Raw genomic sequence first — 20,161 nt, 5'->3', positions numbered from 1 at the left:
TGTATCATTTTTAGTTATATTTTTTGCATATTTTGAGAACTCTTGTTGATTGCATCTTATAGAGCTTGTCAAACACCAGACTGGTGATGGTGTCCCTTTTAGGAGGGGGGGGGGGGTCCATACGAATGCGCTTACTCCAGCTGGTGGTACAATATCTGGAGGCGGTATCGCCTCTCTGATCCTCTAGTTTACAATTGGATAGTCTTGTCTGCTATAATAGTATCTACACCCCAGTTTACGCAAGTAGGTAAACTCCACAAACAACCACCAAAAAGACACTGATGATAAAGGCTTTATATTAGAGCTTAAAATTGATTTTATTTCCCCGTCAATCGAGGACCAGGGCTGTAGAAAGATAGCTTATGATGCTTGAATTATTCTTAATTATTCCTGTTAGGCATATTTATTTCAAAACATTGTTTTACTTATTTTAAAAAACGACAGTGTTGTCAAAATATATTTTAAAAAATTCCACTGCAACCCCTTACGTACCATTCATTTATATTTAATATGTATTTCCACACATATAGCTGTAGAAATACGTGTTGTGCCTAGAAACTAAACACAAAAAGAACAACACCTGTACCGCTAAGAATCAATTTTTAAATCATTCCATTATTATATGTTTTGGTATTTTTACTAAAACACATGCCTGCAGTGTTTTTCGTTCAGGATACACTCCCGCCCATCCCAAAACTGCACTCTTCTCCAACTCGACAGCATTCAGGAACGGTTTTGGCAATCCGATACGCTGACACGTACATATGCCCATACTTACTAATAAACAAAATAAGGATGTTTTTCTTCAAATTTTGAAGTGAGCCAATGAAAACAAAAGAAAAGAAAGATTTGCCGGTTCAACTTCTGCCTTGTGAATTTCCAGTGCGCTGTGTAAAGTAAGACGCTCAGTGTCTCAAGCAATTTTCAAAGTTACACAGTAGGAGTAAGCCAAAATGGAAATCGTTATTACGGTAAGCAATTTAAAAAGGCATGTCCTTTTACTAATTGTCGTGCGACTAAGCCTGAAACCTCTAGATCTATCTCCAAAGTAGTTCATAGAATCGCAGTCGAAGCCCAAACCGAGGAAGTAAATAAGAGGTGTCACAAAGTCTGAGACATGTTCTTATCTTATCGTCTTATTTTACTTGATTTTTAGCATATGGTTTTTAGAAATTTGGTGAAAATTGAATTGTTTCACGGAGTTAATGAAAACTATATTACGTTCAATTGATATTCCCTTTGTAGGTCTTCGTTTTACTGGTCACTGTGAATACCATTCAGAGTGAAACGATTCCAAGTAACAGCCAAGGTCAGAAACGTATTTTGGCATGTTCTTCTGCGTCTCAGTTTTGTTGAACAACATATAATTAAAAAGACTAAATCACAAATTTTAATAATGATAATTATAATATAATGGATTCTAGCGATATTTGAAATACAAAATGATAGCAAGATAAAAATAATTGTATTTGTGAACAGTAAACATTGAAAAAAAAAAAAAAAAGATTTGCTTTTTGGTAAACAAGGATGTATCCACTTGCTTCCACTCATTGTTTTTTTTTTCTTAATAAGTTATGAACCACACCAAACAAGACATGCTTTAGTGATGTTAGCTAGATGTTGCATTGATGCTTGGTGCACGTGGTAAAGTATCTTTGATCACATTTCATTAAAAAAATCGATATTCACGTATAAAACAACATCTTATGCTTCCTCACATAAATACTCCCTCTCTCTCACACACACGCACACACACACACGCACGCACATGCACAAACACAGATAAGTACACATGGATTTTATTCATAGCGTTTCATGTACGCAATGTTATCATTAATCCTAGAATACCCAGACGGATTCTGGTTTGGAGTTCAGTCGTTGAATTGCGTCTTGGACTTAAAGACCAAACGCTCCGTGGTGAAGCCGGACCCCGAGTTCCGTGTTCCCATACGGTATGCACACCGCTTGCTCTACTACCGAGGCCTAGTCTTCGAATGGGGAGTTAGTGAAGACGGGCACTCGCATGGCAAGTCTCCTGCGTCTCCGGACTGCGCCGTTCAGTGGGAGGCTAAGCCGTCAGGAAGGAGCAACTGTAGCAGTGACGTCGCCAAAGACTTCGCAGCATCCTACAAGTCGAAATTCGGAGAATATCACTTGATTACCAACAATTGCCATTTATTTGCCACTCGCCTAGCGCGACTGTTGCGAAGCGCTGATTGTAAATCTCACGAGACTACGTTCAGTAGGTTGGTAAACCGCTGGCTGCAGGGGCTGTGGACTGCGGTAGAGGAGTGGGTGACCCCGAGCGAAGACGGACATACACCAGTTTTCACCAATAACCGCCCGGGCATGCGAAATGACGAGAAAATATACGTTGTAGAGTAAAAGACATTGGGAAAAGATACATTTGTCATGATGATAGGATTTAATTTCACGGGGTTAAATTTATTATTGAAGATGTCAAAATTTGTAAACATTACTAAGTTTGAAGTTCAATACGTAATGACCAAGTGAGAGAACAGTAAATATTTTGATTTTTCAGAGAACAGAGATGGTTTTAAGGCTGAGCAACACATGTATGTGACAAATGAGAAATAAACATGAGTGAAAACGATATAAAACTGTTTAATGTATTAACAATAAAAATAATAAACTAGTTTACAGCTGTATCATGCTTATCACATTTGCAAGCCATTGGCTGTCTGTCTGTCCGTCTGTCTGTCTACATTATCTTAGAGAGCATTCAGAACAAGTTGATCCGCGGACTAAATATGGCTGACCAACGCAAAGCGATAACGCTAATCCCCTGATGGTCTCCCCTCCTCCACACGCGCTGTCGCTGTAAAGGCGTAGCAACTAAACCTCGGAACCGAGATTTAATCCGTTTAATGGCACGTGTGGAGGCGGGGAGAGCATCAGGGAATTTAGCGGCTTGCTTTTAAGCGGGGTCGGCCATATTTAGTCGGCAGATCAGTTTGTCCGCGGATCATCTGTGCTGAATGCGCTTTTACATGTAGAAGTGTACAATGGATATGAGACAGGAGGAGGCGATTAAGAAGAAACATATGCCTACATGTACCAATTATGTTGAAAGTTCGAATTGCTTATCTGTATGTGTTTCACATATTTTGATGAAGTATAAAGTTTTTAAAAAATGGTATGTTATACGTATATCATGTTAGTAAAAATAATGTTAAAAAGAAAATCGTGCAGTTGGGGTAGGGCAATGCGGTGGTTTCCATCCACTATTAAGCAAATGTAATGAATCTGAATCACAATTTATAATACATGTGGACCTCAACACTGGTTTATTAAGATTCTACAGAAACATCTACATTTTATATATTTAAACGGACGTTTCTGATCTCTTCATGTCCGACAGCGTGCTGGCTGCTGTACTGGGTGCCGCAGTAGAACCCTGACCCAGCGTGCTTATGGAGCCGCCTGTCTGTGGTCTGCTCCAAAGAGAGGACGATGAATACCCTAAATTCTCCTCCCCTGCCTCCATCTGGCCATAGTACTCTTTCCGTAACCCCTCGCTAGCCGGCCCCCAGTCCGGTAACGGGCGCATCACCTCTTTTGTAAACTGAAATATACCCAATAGAACGTTTTACCAGCAGCATAGGTTTTATCATTTTATCAAGAATTGACACGTACGCTTTTTACTTTTATTTATGAACTGAACTGAACTGAACACACAGTACGTAAATCTATGATTACCACATCATGACATATGTTAACGAAGTTTTTATGCTTTCGTTGGCGAAAGCTTGTGTGTTAGGTGGTGGGTAAAATATCTCAAAAAGATCTTCACAAATGTTGGTGAAATTTTCAGGACGGAAAAAAGTGATTATAATTTCACCTAAAGAAAGGTGTCTAATATTTTCAAAATGACTTTCATAGTTTTTGCTTTCTGCTTTTTCGGGTTATATTTTACTTAAGAAACAATAACTGAATAACACTTAACGATGTTTAATAAAGCCTTAAAATACTCGTAAACATACAGAATTATCACACCTGTGGCTAAAGTTTTACTTACTTCCCATCCACCATCTTTACAAAACCTATACATCCACCAAACAGGGATCATGAGTGTCGGCCACAGGGATATCAACCAGCCCAGGGCCACCGCCCACCCAGGGTACTGGTACGTGTTATACGTGGGGTTTTTGTACAGAACAAAGTTGAAAATAATGGTTACCTGAAAACAAAAACACCCAATATTGAATTAATGTAAAAAGAAGTCAAGCATCAAAACAAATCACGGATTACAATTGGGAAAAAAAATCAGGAAAAAATTATGGATAATATCATTCATTATTCGAGTGTGGTGTATGGGCGGCCAAATGTGTTAATTAATCGACAAAGATTTCTGTATGTTTACTTAACTACATATGAGCGACCACATAAAAATACATTAATATGGAATTCCGTGGTTTTGATGCAAGCTGAAAGTCTTGGTAACAGTAGTCCTAGTTACAAACTTTTTGTTGTTTCATGTTGTTGGCAACGTCAAACATATATCCAATTAGTAAATTCTATTGTGTCGTTCTGAGGCGTGCCTTTTTATCTAAACTGATTTAGGTCTATACGAGTCTGTGGCGCTGTCTATTTTTCATTTTTAAATACATACGAAAATGATCACAGGTGTTAACACGATCCAGCAGACTTTCCAGTAAATATTTGGCTTTCTTCCTAACATCATTTCAATGTCCGTGGAAAACTGATCGTAGCCTGAAAAATAAACGTACACAAATGAACACACGTGATGAGTACAAAACTGTCAATTATTCCAATAACGACTTATCTGTTGAAGCTGTGAAGAAGTATCGAAAAGATAAAAGTCAATTTTCCCGGACGGCGGACGGACAACTTTAGGCTGTGTATGCCATTCCTTGTCTACTGTGAATTTTCATCCATTATAGGAACACAAATTCAATCGGAAAAAGAAAAAAAAATGGACATTGGTCTTGATTTGAATGTTGGAATTATTCGGAAGTTATTACACAGGAATAGCGAACAGAGTAAAAAAATCATCTAGTGGGTTTACAAGTGGTACTGCATGTAAACTCGTACAAGTTACCCTTACCATATATCCAATTAAGCACTACCACTTCAGTAAAACCGACCACCAACAACGGAAATCCACTGACACTGTAGTCCAATAAATTCAGCATGTATATGCCACCCTAAATAATATAAATATCGAATCTAACAAAAAATGACAGCTTAAATATTCTGTAATGTTAACCACACTTTTTATTATAGGGGGTAGAAAATTTTAAAAGGAGCATTAACTGGTGCATTTTGTTAACTTTGTGTGGAGGGCTTATATTTGGCCCTACCCAGTAGACATAAACCATATTTTTTTAACATCCAAAAAATTCCTCTCTTCCATTTACATATTCACTGACCATACCCTTGTAGCCATTGGAAGTCCCAGTAAAAAGCACACGAAACAAAACACAGCTCGGAAGATGATGTTATTCTTTCGTGGACGAAGCCAGTCTGCATACTCGTCAGTTAACGCGCTGAGGACACATTCGACTGTGGACAGCTAAAACAAAACCTACAGGTTATGACGTATTTCAAGTTAAAAATTCAAATCTACTCCTTTTTAACATGACAGCGCAATTTACAATAATCAAATTTGAAACCAAATAAATATTAACTGTAACAAAAAGAACAAAACGTATATCGTCTACAAAAATCACAGATCGACTCTGTTTTGAGCAGTATGGTAAGAAACAAACGGTCAGCAACCTACCTGGGAGCCGAAACCCAATGTCGCCATCATGATAAAGAAAAGGATTGCCCACAGTGGTGACAGAGGCATTCTTGCTATGGCCTCTGGGTATGCTACAAATGCTAAGCCTGGACCTAAGAACAGATAAAAACAGATCAATAAGATATATTTCCCCGCCATCCTTTCTTCTCTCTTTTGTATAAACGCCACTTCAAATAACTGGCGATGCATGAACATACACACTGAAGCAGAGAAGATGAGGGGAAGCACTTTCAGCCCTCTGGGGTAGCTACTTATAGTTATTGATCTAACTTACAAAGCCTAAAATTTAAGTCTCTTGGTTTTGGGTAACGTTTACTCATATTAGGATTTTTAATATTTGAAATAAATACATACGCTATGTTTAAGCTTCAATACCAAGTGGTGTTTTTTTTTTTTCATCCAAACTCTAAGGTGCGTATTACACAGGTGCCAGGCAATTTTTAAAGTATCTGTTGAGACTTGTAATGAATCAGTACTCACCTCCAGCTACAACGTCTTCAACTAGCACACCTTTGTTATAAGCTATATTACCAAGGACGGAGAAAATGACAAAACCAGCGTAAACACTCGTGGCGCAGTTAATAGTCGCAACAATTATAGAATCCCTGTAATGAAGTTTATCGTTTTATTTCAAAACTGGTTAATAAGGGAAATAGGCAGCATTTATATAAACTTGGACTGTTGGTGTCTTTTTTCAAATGTTGCTGAATAATCTACTTTAGACAGATGACAAATAGATAGATACCTCTAAATCAACACAAAACTAAAATTGATTAGTAAACGTAGCAAAAACAGTGGCAGCTGAGATGGGAGAAAAACGAGTTTACAGAATGAACACCCCGCCCCCTTACCACGCACCTGAGACAGTTGTTTTTAAAGTCGTTGTAACTGGACATGGCTATCAGCCCGCCAGAACAGGCACTGAGAGAAAAGAAGATCTGCGTAGCTGCGTCACTCCACACCTAAAAAAAAAAGTAAAATGTGAATAAGTTTTTTTGTGCTGTATTGGTTGGAACTTGAATAAAAATGTAAGTGGTCCTGAAGTTGCCTTTGTACGCTTTTCTACAATAAAAATGTCACTTTATTAAAAACTGATTTGGAAATGTCTTTCTTACCCTAGAATCTGCCAGTTTGGAGAAGTCTGGTTTGAGGTAAAATGTAATTCCGTCCACAGCGCCATCTAGTGTAAGCCCGCGTACCAAAAGTATGGTCAGCATTATGTAGGGGAAGATCGCGGTAAAGTAGGCAACCTGTGGAAAATGTTGTCAGTATCAAGATGTACTACTAACAGACAAAGCAACCAGCGATTTTAGTAAACCCAAATGTATAAAAGCATTATGCTGAGAAATTGGACATATTTCGATGTTGTTTTGAAAATTGTTTTACTGTGCGCGTGATAGATCATTGCATATATACTAGGTAAAAACCTAAATTGTAATTAAAACATGTACCTTCCCTAGGGTTTGTATGCCCTTCAGTAGACATAATAACACAATGACCCAGGCTACAAAGAGCGCCACCGGTACACGCCAGTTCATACCCCCGGGCTCGTCAATACCGGAGGTGACTTCCAGCACAAAGTTACTGAAATAGATGTATTATAAAGAAAAATAGAAGTTGTTGCATTAATAAAAATGTCAATTTAATAAAATCAATATTCATCTGTAATAAAGCTTATCTAAATGGCCTTGTGTCAGTAAAATAGATTATGTCAGATAAAATCCATATAACTGATTTAAAAAAAAAACATTTTGATTTGAGTCAAAGGAATATTTGGGATTTTCAATATCTAAAGATTGTTTATAAATGTCACTAATGACAACTTGTGTGTAGCATCGGTTGGTTTTCATGCATAAAATGAAGAATAAAAAGGTACTCACTCGTAATATTCTTCACTTGGCGTGGTGCTGCGCCCAGTAAAGTTCACAGCGATGGCTAGAGCTGAAATAAAACAATGATTACACACAGACTGAATAATTGAAGTCAAATTATTATAACTGTATTCCAATATGGATTTTAATAGGTTTTTATTTTTATTTGATTTAAAAAAAGATAATTTGGTCACGATTAAGCGATACAAGGACATTTTCGTTCAGATGGAGACGATCGACTGAGCGCCAGTCTTTAAGGCTCTGTTCTCACAACCCTACATTCCTCTGTGTTGGCAAAGACAACAGTCACCATTTCAAATATGTTTTTGAAATATGATTTTGCTTACATTTGCTCAAAGTTAATACCTGTTTTATTTTTGGGGTCCTCGACACAAGAGGGCGTGTTCCAGTACTTCTGGCAGGTGGTCCAGGGGAGCTCAGCGGTCATGGAGGAGATGAGGAAAACCAGCACGTGAGAGATGACCACATTGTAGTAGAGACCAATCATCCAAGACACGGACACCATCGCAAAGCCCAGGCCTAATGTCACAGTGATAAACCCATTCAGTGTAATATATATGTAGCGATTTAATGCAATGAGAAGAATATACAAGAGGGGGGTCTTTTATTCAAACGTGGCCCATCACAATAATATTAAATCCATCCTACTTTGTATTATTGGGAAGGGGCGCAGAGGTGTTTTTCCCTGGATGGAAAGATTGCTTGGTCTTGTCTTGTTTCTCTCGCTATATTTAACGCAGCTGCCAATCATTCTATCACAACGGACGTACAGGCTAAAGAACAGTCTACAATATAAATGTTGTAGAGATCTACCGGTCTATGTGCATGCCATGAGAAGATTTTTTAGAATACATTTTTTTGAAAAGGCAGATACTTACCCTTGAACAAAATGTTAATTCTCCATATAGTTATTGGTCCCAAGCTGGCAAACTGACCGAAAGCCAGCTCCAGAAAGAACAGGGGAAGGCCAACAAACACCAGCATTATGATGTAAGGCAGAAGGAACGCTCCTGAAATTTTAGATTTGCTTTTTGCAATTAAGAAAAATGGTGCAAATAACCCAGTATAATGATTGTAATAAATTTAATTCTAATGTAAACACACAATAATATTAAATACCCTATACCTTGGTTTTAAAAGGACATCCTTAAGAGTTTGTTTGTTTTTTATTACCGCGTCACTTTATGTGCATTAATCAGCTAGTTTAATGGACTTAAGTCTTTGACATTGCAATTTACACCCTGGTAACACTGATAACAATGTCAAGATGGCTACAAGTGAAAACTATTACTTCAGCAATAAAGGTGAAATCTAGGTTTTGGGGTGTAACATGTGATCGAATTCTATTCTAAGAAAGAAAGATGACCTACCCATGGTATGACGAGACTTATTTATCATTCATTGTTTTTTTGCAGTTACTTTAAATGATGTCATCATCTTCAGTTTTTTAATACGTCCCTTTGCCACGTGCATTAAAATTTGACGGAACGGAAAGCGAAAAGGAAAAAGGAACAAGAAAAATGAATAAATACAGAAACAAGAAAAAGAAGAAAGAAAAAGGAAAAGGCGTCAAGATTAAAATTTTTTACATGAACTTACCTCCCCCGTTCCTGAACGTCAGGTAAGGAAACCTCCATACGTTCCCAAGGCCCACGGCATACCCCACACATGTCAATATAAACTCAAACTTTCCACCCCACGTGGCACGTCCATCCTCTGCCTCGGTCTGTGAACGGAAAGTTAGGAAATATAAAAATGTTACAGACTATGTCACTGTAAAAAAAGCACTAAAGTTTTACAAATGAGACGGAGCCTACACTGCATAAAGTAAAAAAAAAAAAAAGCAGTGCGTGACTTTACTCCTACAGGTAGCTATGTACTTGTTCTGTCTATGCTTCAGATTTCTTTATATGGCATATTAAGTTACTCGAGATAAACAGAAATGTTTTATTTAAATCTAGGACCCACAACACAATTGTTTGGTGGGCCCTGCATGCAGTTTGAATATATACTACTTTGAGTCGCACTGGGAAATAAGACTTAGGCTGGAAAATTGGCAAATTTTACCAATAACGTCACAGTACGATACAACATGAATAAACCTGGATGGTCATGGGAAAGATATATGTGGGGGACCCACAGGCCTGTTCTTTCAAGCATGTACTTGTATATGCCGGGCGCCCCAGGTATGTGCTGAAAGCTATATATACACTGTACTAAGGCACAGGCTGTCAGCTGCATAACCACCTGAGAATTGTCACAGTCAACTCTTATATCTAAAAACAGGTGCGTTGCTTCATTGAGTTTTTAATATTAAAATTAAGTAATAAACTAGTGAACCCAATTCCCTCTGTCTTAAAGACATTCTAGACCTTTTAAAATACGCTGTATGATCCCGTGATATTACACAAAATAGGAGTTGTAACGTATTCTGCTACCCCAAGCTTCCAGTGGCTGTGACAATTTCTTAGTGGTGTCGTTGGTTCGTGAAAATATCGTCCACTTCTGTCTAAAAATAGATATGAATCGCTGTACCCCCCCCCCCCCCCACCACACACACACACACCTTCTCACCTCTTCAGTCTGCACAACTGCCATTTCTTAAATCTTTCCTTCGCTGTCACCTGCCAAAGCTTCGTGTAAAGAGGTCAACGGAAAGGTTTATACAGGGGTACTTACCTGTTTAAGTCACGTGGGACGCTTTTGTTCAAGTAATGCTTAAGAGCCTACTGCTTGTCCATGCACATAAAGTGTGCACGATTCACCGTTTGTGTTCATGCTCTCAATTCATTTACAGTTTTTTATTATAAGTATTTCATAGCTTAAATACGGTATCATGTGATGCATTGAGTGCGACTTTTTAGGATTTAAATACACGAACACTAAAAATTAAAACTGATTCTTGTCGATCTTTTATTTTCTAATCTAGCATCTTAAAATATTACTTTCGTACGGCTGAAGGTAATTTGCGAGTCGTAAGTTTTGAATGTATTTTGCTTCAGTTGCTTTTTTCGCGTCACTGGTTCATTCATCTTCTTGTAACACCTTAAAATGAACTTTTTAATAAATTTAAAAGAAATGACGGTTTGCTGCTTTATTGGTCTGTATCAACTCCAAAATTTTCAGTTTTTACGGTGGCTTACCACCAGAGTTTCAACGGTCAATATAAATCGTTTCTACACGTACATGTATTTAAGAACGATTTTACATATTGGCAAAAATATTGCACGCCAAATTCAACTACACACTGCTGCACGATGGAGAGAGGTAATGTTGTAAATATTTATAAAGAAGAGAGATTCAAATGTTATTTAAAAATGCCAATAAAATTAAGCAGTATACAGGAAATACAACAGCTTGGCAGATAGTATAAAAACCATTTAAAATGTAAAAAACAGAGATTGGACCTGAATCTTTTTTACAAAAGGCTTGATTCTACAATTCAACAAAATAACAACTTCAAGTTACAAAATACATGACACCAACATTACAACCACACTAAATAGTACCAATAATTGCACTTGTGTGTTCTAAAAGATTGTAAATTATAGGAATTATTGCACAAAATTATACTTGGCATCAAAACTCAAAGTAAGACTTCAAGAGCTACATATTTCATCAAGTATTTTGGGAGAGGTAACTGAAGGACCTTATCTTGCATTTTACAGCCCCCAAGACATTTTCTTATCAATGCTGCACAGAGCTTCTTCAATGAGTATGGATTGCTCCAAGCCTGTTTCAAAAAATTCATCAACTCAAGATCACACAGCAAACTGGGGTGCAGGTCTTTTAAAGGCATCACTTCCCTGTGTATAGGGTAACCAGCTGCGATGAGAAGTTGAATTATTTTTCTGTCAGACCGCATTGCTGCGTGTTGTAGAGGAGTCCATCCCGTGTGTTTGTCTCTGTGATGTGCCATACCTCCAGCTCTGAGAATGGCCTGGACTATGTCAGCACTGTGAGCAGGACTGTTACACACCAGATGCAGTGGTGTCCACAGCGTTTGACAACACATCGCATTTACATCAGCACCAGCTTCTATCAATTTCAACACTATTGTCAAGGGCTGAGCCACGTGTAGTGCAAATATAAAACAGGTTGGAATGTCCTCTCCCACTCCGTGTCCAACAGCATTGGGATCAGCTCCATATGACAGCAGCATTGACACCAAATCAATGTTACTCCTCAAGCATGCTAAATGCAGGGCATTCTCTGTATGTGCTCCACTGTCTAGTAACAACTTGGCAATATCCAGCCTACTGTTTTCTATTGCAGTGCACAGGGGGTTTCCCCTCCAGGCTGTACAAAAATTTACGTCAAACCCCTCTGCTATCTTGGCAGCTACATATTTTATTTTTCCTGCTTTAACTGCAAGAATAAATCTAAGTTGTTCCTTGTTTAATTTTGGCAAATCCTGGTGCTCTCCAAATTCAAAACTGAAATCTGTGTCCAATAACCAAGTATCTACAATGTAGTCCCCGTCTTCGGCATATCCATTCATTTCTATTTCATAGCTTGGTTACTTCAGTAATTACATAATGTTTAGGTGGCACCTAAAGCAAAAGAATAAAATTAAATGTTAAAATACGTAAAGCCACAATTTCGCTTTTGAAATTTTCCTGGACATAAATTTACCCAGTAGAAGTTGTGGAAATGATACATGCACCAATACACTTAGCAGCCTTGTAATAAAGAGGAAAGGTAATTACATGAAATGAGAAAAGGAATTCAAACGTGTGCTCGAGGCTGATTATTTGGACTTGTACATGCTTAACGACAAATAGTACAGTGTACTTATTATTTACATACAACTTGATTCTGAAAAAAAGTGAAAGTGAAGACAAGTTAACTTAAAGACTTCAATTCATGGAAATTGGTAGCACGAACATTCAGGCCATAGCAATCCTACTAACTCACTGTCTCTGATAAGTACTATTTCTGAATTGTACTATTTTAGCTCAAACAGAACATATCGAAAATTAATGAATGTGTTAATGAATGAATTTGGATTAGCAAATTAGTCTACCTTATTTTTTGTTTTTCCATGGGCATTAAATAAATAAAATTAACAACATACTGGTGTACACATACTCTTTATCACACCCACTGGGCATACCAAACATTAAAATACTTTAATCCCCCGTCTTACCTGTGTTGTACTGCCTGTGTTACATACTGCCTGCTGCCTGGTTTTGTTTACAGCGGTCTACCATTGTAGCTTCTGTACTCCTGGCGCAGAAGAGTTAAACTAGACAGCTGGGAAATATACACAGGAAACAAGGCAAGAAAGCTGTCAGATGTTGAGACATTACGCAGAAAAAATTAAAAGTTTACAAAAATGTTTTGGCCAATTTTGATGCACTGTTACATAATGCTTTAAAACAGCATAATCAATTTTACCTTCTTATATCAAGCACCACAAGTAACATGGACATTGAAAAACACAAGTAAATTAGTTCCATGGGATATAAAAGCAACTGAAAATATGCTAATGTGTGAAAAAAAAATTCACTAATAAAAGATCATGCGGATTTTCGAAAGCAACCTGACTCTTTACCAAACAAAACAACACAGTAAATTTCAAGTAAAACAAAAATAGGCCTACGGTCTGTATATGTGAACAAACTTAAAGTAAAATAACTAAAATGCAAGGTCAAAGATGAAATAAAAGTCTATCGATCCATTTTGGAACTTGTATATCGCATAACTCAATGATCGTTTGGTTTTAATTTTAGACTTTTTGAATGTCTCCCTTAATGAATATTTGACATTTTGTTTTGGTTGTAAAAGATAATGCAATCTATGATCTGGTTAATTTGTTACATTTGTTATACATCGGGGAGTATTTTTAAACCGAGAATCTTTTTTTTTTTTTTTCAAAACGTTTGAGGGATCTAGAAGACAGTGCTGCACTCATCGAGTAATAGTAGTAATAGAGAGAAACTCGTTTTTTTTTTTTTTTTTAGTAAATAAGTAAATAGTCCTAATCATTGTGATTGTTTAATAGCATATTCACAAAAATTGTATTCATATTGTCATTTTCATCCACACAAGTGGATGCATATGTTACAGTGAAATAAACTATGAACTATGAACATAATAAGTTAAAATTGACCCCTTGTTGTATTTACGTCATGTCTTTAAACTAGGCCACCAATCTCAAAAACACTCCAGCTTGCCTTGGGTCTAAAATGTGGCAGCTTGATATGATCTAGGACGCTAGATATAATGATATGATGAAAGGGGCTTGACCCCTCCCCCCTCCCCCCCCCTCCCCCACACACACACATACACACACAATACACAAGAATCAGGTACTAACGCACTAGTCTACTGACCACAGGGCGGCTAGTAGTCTGTTACAGAATTATTGCTGACACTTAAATTTAAAATATAAGAGGCTAGTTTTCAGTGTACATGATAAGGATGCAAGCATCCTTTGTTCTGTCAAAATCTGGTTTCACATAAGAACTCAAGTAGAAACTTGGTCCTAACTTAAAAGGCTTCCTAAAGGGAAAATTCATCAAGAATCAACCGGACATAAGTTTACTTTGGTTGCACATTTATATAGGCCTGCATTTTCAACTTCTCTCCCTCTGTCTCTCTCTCTCTCTCTCTCTCCCCCCCCCTCTCTCTCTCTCTCTCTCTCTCTCTCTCTCTCTCTCTCACACACACACACACACACACACACACACACACACACACACGTATAATTTTTATATTTTATTTTATTTTATGTATTTATTTGCTATATATTGGTGCAGTATGTAGTGTGTTCGTGTGTTCTCTATTCGTAAATTTAAAAAAATGTGCTGTCTCTCTTATGACGCAAAATCATGTATGCTAAGCACCTACCGCGAAATAAGGGTCCCAAAGCCTTCAGGTTAACATTTGTATGTACATGCAATTATTTGTTCTTTAAACTGTATTACAGTAATTAAGAAATGAATAAACCTGGAAACTTGTAAAACTTGAAAGGAACTTGCGACTTGCGATGGCATCTCAACTTCCCGATTGTTATCAGAAATGATGCTCTAGATGTCGGAAATGCGGAGGTTAATTACATGTATTAGGTTCTGTGGGTAAGTTTTTAAAACCACGTGCTGCCAATTCATAGGTGTCATCTACCAGCGAAATTGTTGCCAATATAATTATATGGTAGAGGAGTATTGAAATGGTGGAAGAACTTATTGACAAACTGCTAAAATAATCGCATTCATCAACCACCGGCCCAGAACCCCACAAACAATTAAAACAGCCAATTAACGACTGGGATGGTATTAAATACGCTGAAAATGTCCTAGTCCACATTCCGAAAGCGACAAGAGGATGGGAAGGGAAGGTCTACGTTGCGCTCTTGCGCTCGCTCTTATAAGCGTTGGGATTGCCTTGTACATCGAAGACAAAGACAAGACCGGCAACAAAGATCCTTCTAAAGGTAGGCATTTTGGTTGTTATAATTTAATCGTTCTTGTCTTGTTTTGTGGACGCATTCAGCACTTCTAGACTTACAGTCTAAGGTTAAAGTTAAATGCGGATTCTTCTGAAACAGACCATTTTTGCTTAAAAACGCTAAGAAAAAATCTAGGTTTTAAATAATTTCTTTGAATGCGAAGATAATAGGGAAAACCTAATTGATGCAGAGCCGTACTGATGCGTCTAAGAAAAAGAAATGGTAGTCCAAGGCACTGGTGCATTTCCGATCTTCTTAAAATTTGACTTGTTTTACAGATTTGGTATCAATCGCTTATTTGCGCCAATATGACCCACCCAGGAGTCCCCGAGGAAGATCACCACCCGCCAGTCCTGCGCCCGCTCCGGGTAAGTTTTTTTTCTCGAATTTGAGTATGAATCTGGCATCTCTGTCCTAAAGGTACATGTATCATACCATTCCGCAGATAACTTTTTAAAATGACAAGATTCAAGGAGGTTGAGCTTCCAAGACGGAAGAACGTTGAGTTCATTGATAACCCTGACATTTTGTCTCTTTTATGCAGAGTACACTTCAAATAATATGTGAACCAAGTAAATACATACAGGGGTACCTTGGCTTTCTTCGTAACAAATGAGACCATGAAATATACACGTAGAACAGGTGCTAAGCTTACTAACTGAAGTTACTCGGTTCACATATTATTTTAACTGTTCTGTAGGTGAAGGAGACAAAATGTCAGTCCCCTAGATATATTATGCTAGTGTTTATACATATTTCGCAACCCATTTACTTTGTCTATGAAGTGAAATATGAAAAATGCAGAAAACATACCGCCCATTTTTAATTAACATTCAGGTTAACAGTAATTTGAATAAAAAATGCGAAACAAGCAAGGGAATAGTATGAAATCCATTTAAAAAACAATACTTTTTTCTATTCAATTTACTCATTCTATTCTTAGACAGCGCAGGATTTATTTTACAAATATATTGTTTGTTTCTCATGGTATCCAGCAGGCGGCAGAATACGCAGTGGACAGCGATCTCCCAGGCGGAGAAATCCCAGTCATAGGAGTCCTGAGGAGGGTAGTGGTGATGATATAGAAACACCTAGACCGACTAGACATAGTCACAGTAAGTTATTTTAATAAGATATAATAAATCTATTGAAAATTTAATAAAAAATTAATTTATTTAAAAAAAATAAACTTTTAATGAAATAAATTAATTTATTAAAATAAATCATGTTGAAGCAAAGACTCTCATTAATTCAAAGCTATGTTTAAACCTATTTCGTAGAGTCATATACAGGAAAAGCAAACTGGCTTCCGCCAAAGCACCTATTTTCTAATTATTGTAACTCTTTATTTATCAGCCATTTGATTTACTAAATTCTCATAATTTAAAGACTAAATATTATTTGTGAAATTATAAGCAAAAACGACCAAATTGGCCTGTTCTCTCAATTTAGTGAAGAATCCTTAAAAAATTAATGGATGCAGATGAGGATCCCGATCTCCACCAAAATCTTTAAAGTTAGCCTTGGTAGTGGTAGTATTTTTGAAAAGTGAAGTGTCAAATTTTTAACAAAAGTTAATTCACTTAGGTTTAGGTCTTATGGATTAAAATTTTTTAACATCTCTAGGGGGTAGAAGACCCAGTGCATTGCGTCCTCCCGGTCGTAAGAGTCTTCAAGAGGGTAGTGGTGATGACATGGAAAGACCTAGACCAACTAGACCCAGTCGCGGTAAGTTATTGATAAATTCTGTTGAAGGAAAGGCTCTCATAATTGGAAGTAATATTTAGATCAATTTCGTACAGTTTTGAATGGTTTTTAAATACGACCACTCAATTTTTCAACATTAATTTTAATTAAAATTCACCTTGGCACAGGACATAACGACTAATCTTGTAAACATTTCTAACATTTCCAGGGGGCAGAAGACGTCCCTCAAGGCGGAGAAATCCTAGTCATAGGAGTCATGAAGAGGGAAGTGGTGATGATACAGAAAGACCTAGACCGACTAGACCCAGTCACAGTGAGTTATTGATAAAATCTGTAGAAACAAAGGTTCTTTTTAATTCAGAATTGTATTAAACTTGTTTATATAGCCTATTGTTTAAAGTGAGTTTTTTCAAGCTGAACATGGAATTCATTGGGGACACAGTTGTAAAATTTGTTAACATTTGCAGGAGGCAGAAGGCCCAGTGAAATGCGTCCTCCCAGGCGGAGAAGACCCAGTCACAGAAGTCCTAGAGAGGGCAGTGGTGATATGGAACCCCCAAAACTGCGTACTCCAATTCCATGTGCAACGTGTAGAATAGTTACAAACCAAGTGAATCAAATGCTTGAGGATAATCCTACTGAGGTAAGTTTTCTTTATTCATTTTCTTAAATTTATTCATTTATTTTTCTGCGTCTTTGGATATGGAACGCTCTTTCATCAGAAAATTTAGTGACATTTACGTTTTTCATATGTTGTTATTTTATTTCCTTTCTTTTTGTCCACTTTAATTTCATTTTAATTATTTCTTTCAATTATTTTCATACAGCAAGGGGTTGTCGATGCTGTGGACACAGTCTGTTCTGAGCTGCCAAGCAATTATAACGTGGAGTGTGAAATATTTCTGGGCATGTATGGTGGAGACCTTGTCGACTTTCTTCTGAATCAAGGGGAACCAGGGGTATTATGCAGTACAATGCTACTTTGCTAAGTGAAGATAGATTAGGTATGGTTCAATTTTGTATGTACAGTATTATCTAAATAAAGGTTGTGTAAATTATATGTCGCAGGCTAGATAATGAAATCCATTCAGATTTGCCCTAGGCAGGATTTAAATTTCAATTTGGCTTTAACAGATTTGAAATCGGTCTAGGCCAAATTAAAATTTCAATTCTGCCAAGGCTTATTTAGATTCTGACTAGGCAAAATTAAAATCTGGCTAGGTTTTATTGAAATTTCAAAATTATAGAAGAAATATTAAGTATATATCATCGTTGAAATAGTAAAAAGCACATTATATACTGTGTATTTATGTTTATTTTGTGTCCTTGTCTATTTTAGATGTAACGGTTTTTCTACACCAGCCTCTGACTCTGCATCGACACTACAGGGAACAAAGAAATGACGCGCTAATATCTTCAGTGATATATATATACATGTATCTTGGACCCAACTGAACTGTTTTCAACTTATAAGATAGAAAAAGTAGACTGCAAAATGACCTGCTTGATTGTTTCAAATGTAGGAGGGAAGAGGACGTGTACGTCACATAGGCCTACAAATAGGAGAAGGGTTACACAACAACAAGAAAGTGGGACACAAATACAAATGCTTTGTTTTGCACCAATATCTGTATATTTGTTACCATGATGTCCAAAGTGTTTCCAATATATCAAAAGGGATGCGATGTGAAGCACGGTTTATGACAAGTGATCTTTATGTGTCCTTACATGTTGTAACCGCATGGTTTTTTATGTAGTAAAAAGAAGAAACTAGAATTCTCATCAAGATTGACTAAATGACATTTATACCTCTTCTGTTGTATCAGTTATTCGTGACTTGATCAGTGCATTTATTTCTTGACTGTAACAACAGCTTTTTCAATATTAAAGGAGATTAAATAAAATGATCAGATTAGTTTCATTTGACAATTGTTACCACAGCCTATGCTTCACACGGGAAAATGTAATTCCAAATGCCAAACCTGTACCGCGTGAGCCATCGGGTGACATTGACATATTTCGGCTAAATTGCCTTAAGTGTATGTAGCCACGCAAAAAAAAAAAAAAAATAAATAAAAAAAATGTGACATCGGAAAATGAACCAAACTTTTGTGCATACAGGGATAGTATTTTACATGCAAGTAAAACCTAGGTTAAATAGTCTATTCACTGGTAAATGACTAAAGAGAAAATATTCTGATCTGCAATTTACAAAATCAAAAGAGAGAAATTCTTTATTAATTGTGCCACATGACAAACAATACTTATAATTAAGAATTTCATTAAAGAAGTAGAAGTATAACAGCACGAAACCAAACTCCACAAATCGCATCAGAGATTCTAGTACTTGATAGACAACATATACATTAGACAAGGGCTGTTCCTGAAAATTGGACGGTCAATAACATAACTTTTATATCCTCGGCAATCTATATTCAGTTTACACTTAGTAAGGAAAAACCAATGCATAACTGATTATTAAACCAATGTGCCGGTCGCTGAAATTCGCAAAATGGACACTTTAGCCATGTTATCAATTTTCAATTTGTAATTACTTAAATACAAAGAGGACACAAATCGCCAAAATCTATGTATCAACTAACAATATTACTTTCAATAAAATAAGTGATTTTGAAGGTTAAGGAACAATAATAATAAGTGAAACCGAATTTGCTATATATTAGGATTCTTTGGGCAATGAGCTGGCTCTTTCGAATGGGGCCGGGAAACCACGCAAATTTCATTCCGCTCAATTTTCGCACCGAATATTTAGAATACACTTCGAATGCCGTACGAGCGTAGTTCGATTGCTGGTTGAAATAGGATCGAGATGCATTCGAGTTGCATTCTGGCTCATTCTAGCAGGATTTGAAGTGTCTAGCCATTTCGGTTCTCGGTCGAATGTGATAAGAATGTTTCGAATGCTGTCGGGATGCCATGAGAATATTTAGAATGCAGTTATAGTGCAGTTAGAATACTATTCAAATGCCATTCGATAATTTTCCACTTGGAATGCACTTCGAAAGTTTTTAACATGGGGCCGGCAACATTCGGTCCGGCAACAAGAATGGGTAAAAATATTTGGAATGCACTCGGAATTTTTAGAATGCTCTTCGAATATCCAGGAACGCACAAAGAATTGTCTTTCCGACGGCATTCTTGCCCATTCCGCCTCTAATGTGACGGGGGTATAACAGAAGGCACACATCTTAACTTGTCTGAAATAATTTATTTAGTGAATCCCCAATTAATGCAAGGCAGACAATGCATAATTCCAACTCGAAAGTAGTAGAAGACTTCAATGTTGGTTTTTGTGCTGGA

At 37.0% G+C, this 20,161-nt stretch overlaps 4 protein-coding genes across 8 annotated transcripts; 2 read left to right on the top strand and 2 right to left on the bottom strand.

The window, feature by feature from the left end:
* The first annotated feature begins 813 nt into the window (after nucleotides 1–813).
* Nucleotides 814–2,669, top strand: LOC106152078 (uncharacterized). Its single transcript, XM_013525570.3, has 3 exons — nucleotides 814–971; nucleotides 1,246–1,309; nucleotides 1,844–2,669. The coding sequence occupies exons 1-3, from the start codon at nucleotides 954–956 to the stop codon at nucleotides 2,383–2,385; spliced, it is 624 nt and encodes a 207-aa protein (XP_013381024.2). The 5' UTR covers nucleotides 814–953; the 3' UTR covers nucleotides 2,386–2,669.
* Nucleotides 2,606–10,394, bottom strand: LOC106152076 (sodium- and chloride-dependent glycine transporter 2). 2 transcript variants are annotated; one of them, XM_013525568.3, is made up of 15 exons: nucleotides 10,255–10,394; nucleotides 9,280–9,406; nucleotides 8,559–8,690; nucleotides 8,026–8,199; nucleotides 7,669–7,729; nucleotides 7,240–7,372; nucleotides 6,904–7,038; nucleotides 6,647–6,750; nucleotides 6,269–6,393; nucleotides 5,768–5,880; nucleotides 5,420–5,557; nucleotides 5,090–5,189; nucleotides 4,634–4,734; nucleotides 4,040–4,201; nucleotides 2,606–3,586 (listed from the first exon to the last, which is right to left on the bottom strand). In XM_013525568.3, exons 1-15 carry the CDS (start codon nucleotides 10,276–10,278, stop codon nucleotides 3,347–3,349), a joined length of 1,869 nt encoding a protein of 622 aa, XP_013381022.2. In that variant the 5' UTR covers nucleotides 10,279–10,394; the 3' UTR covers nucleotides 2,606–3,346. The 2 variants fall into 2 exon arrangements, with proteins under 2 accessions (XP_013381022.2, XP_086858817.1); XM_087002691.1 differs by lacking the exon at nucleotides 10,255–10,394 and adding an exon at nucleotides 9,845–10,185.
* Nucleotides 10,395–10,759: 365 nt separating this feature from the next.
* LOC106152077 (dynein axonemal heavy chain 12) lies at nucleotides 10,760–13,002 on the bottom strand. Its single transcript, XM_087002697.1, has 2 exons — nucleotides 12,830–13,002; nucleotides 10,760–12,233 (listed from the first exon to the last, which is right to left on the bottom strand). Exon 2 carries the CDS (start codon nucleotides 12,179–12,181, stop codon nucleotides 11,267–11,269), a length of 915 nt encoding a protein of 304 aa, XP_086858823.1. The 5' UTR covers nucleotides 12,182–12,233; nucleotides 12,830–13,002; the 3' UTR covers nucleotides 10,760–11,266.
* A 1,925-nt stretch (nucleotides 13,003–14,927) lies between these two features.
* Nucleotides 14,928–18,761, top strand: LOC106167876 (uncharacterized). 4 transcript variants are annotated; one of them, XM_087002690.1, is made up of 8 exons: nucleotides 14,928–15,118; nucleotides 15,412–15,501; nucleotides 16,132–16,248; nucleotides 16,760–16,861; nucleotides 17,049–17,153; nucleotides 17,308–17,483; nucleotides 17,668–17,844; nucleotides 18,180–18,761. In XM_087002690.1, exons 1-7 carry the CDS (start codon nucleotides 15,010–15,012, stop codon nucleotides 17,827–17,829), a joined length of 861 nt encoding a protein of 286 aa, XP_086858816.1. In that variant the 5' UTR covers nucleotides 14,928–15,009; the 3' UTR covers nucleotides 17,830–17,844; nucleotides 18,180–18,761. The 4 variants fall into 4 exon arrangements, with proteins under 4 accessions (XP_086858816.1, XP_013402223.2, XP_013402222.2 ...); XM_013546769.3 differs by having other exon boundaries at nucleotides 16,129–16,248; XM_013546768.3 differs by having other exon boundaries at nucleotides 14,964–15,130.
* Nucleotides 18,762–20,161: the final 1,400 nt, after the last annotated feature.

Source organism: Lingula anatina, chromosome 1 (assembly GCF_051362555.1).
Source record: "Lingula anatina isolate TDL-2025a chromosome 1, LinAna3.0, whole genome shotgun sequence".
Taxonomy (NCBI): Eukaryota; Metazoa; Brachiopoda; class Lingulata; order Lingulida; family Lingulidae; genus Lingula; species Lingula anatina.
The sequence above is the reverse complement of the archived record's forward strand: the minus strand, read 5'-3'. Positions and strand labels throughout refer to the sequence as shown.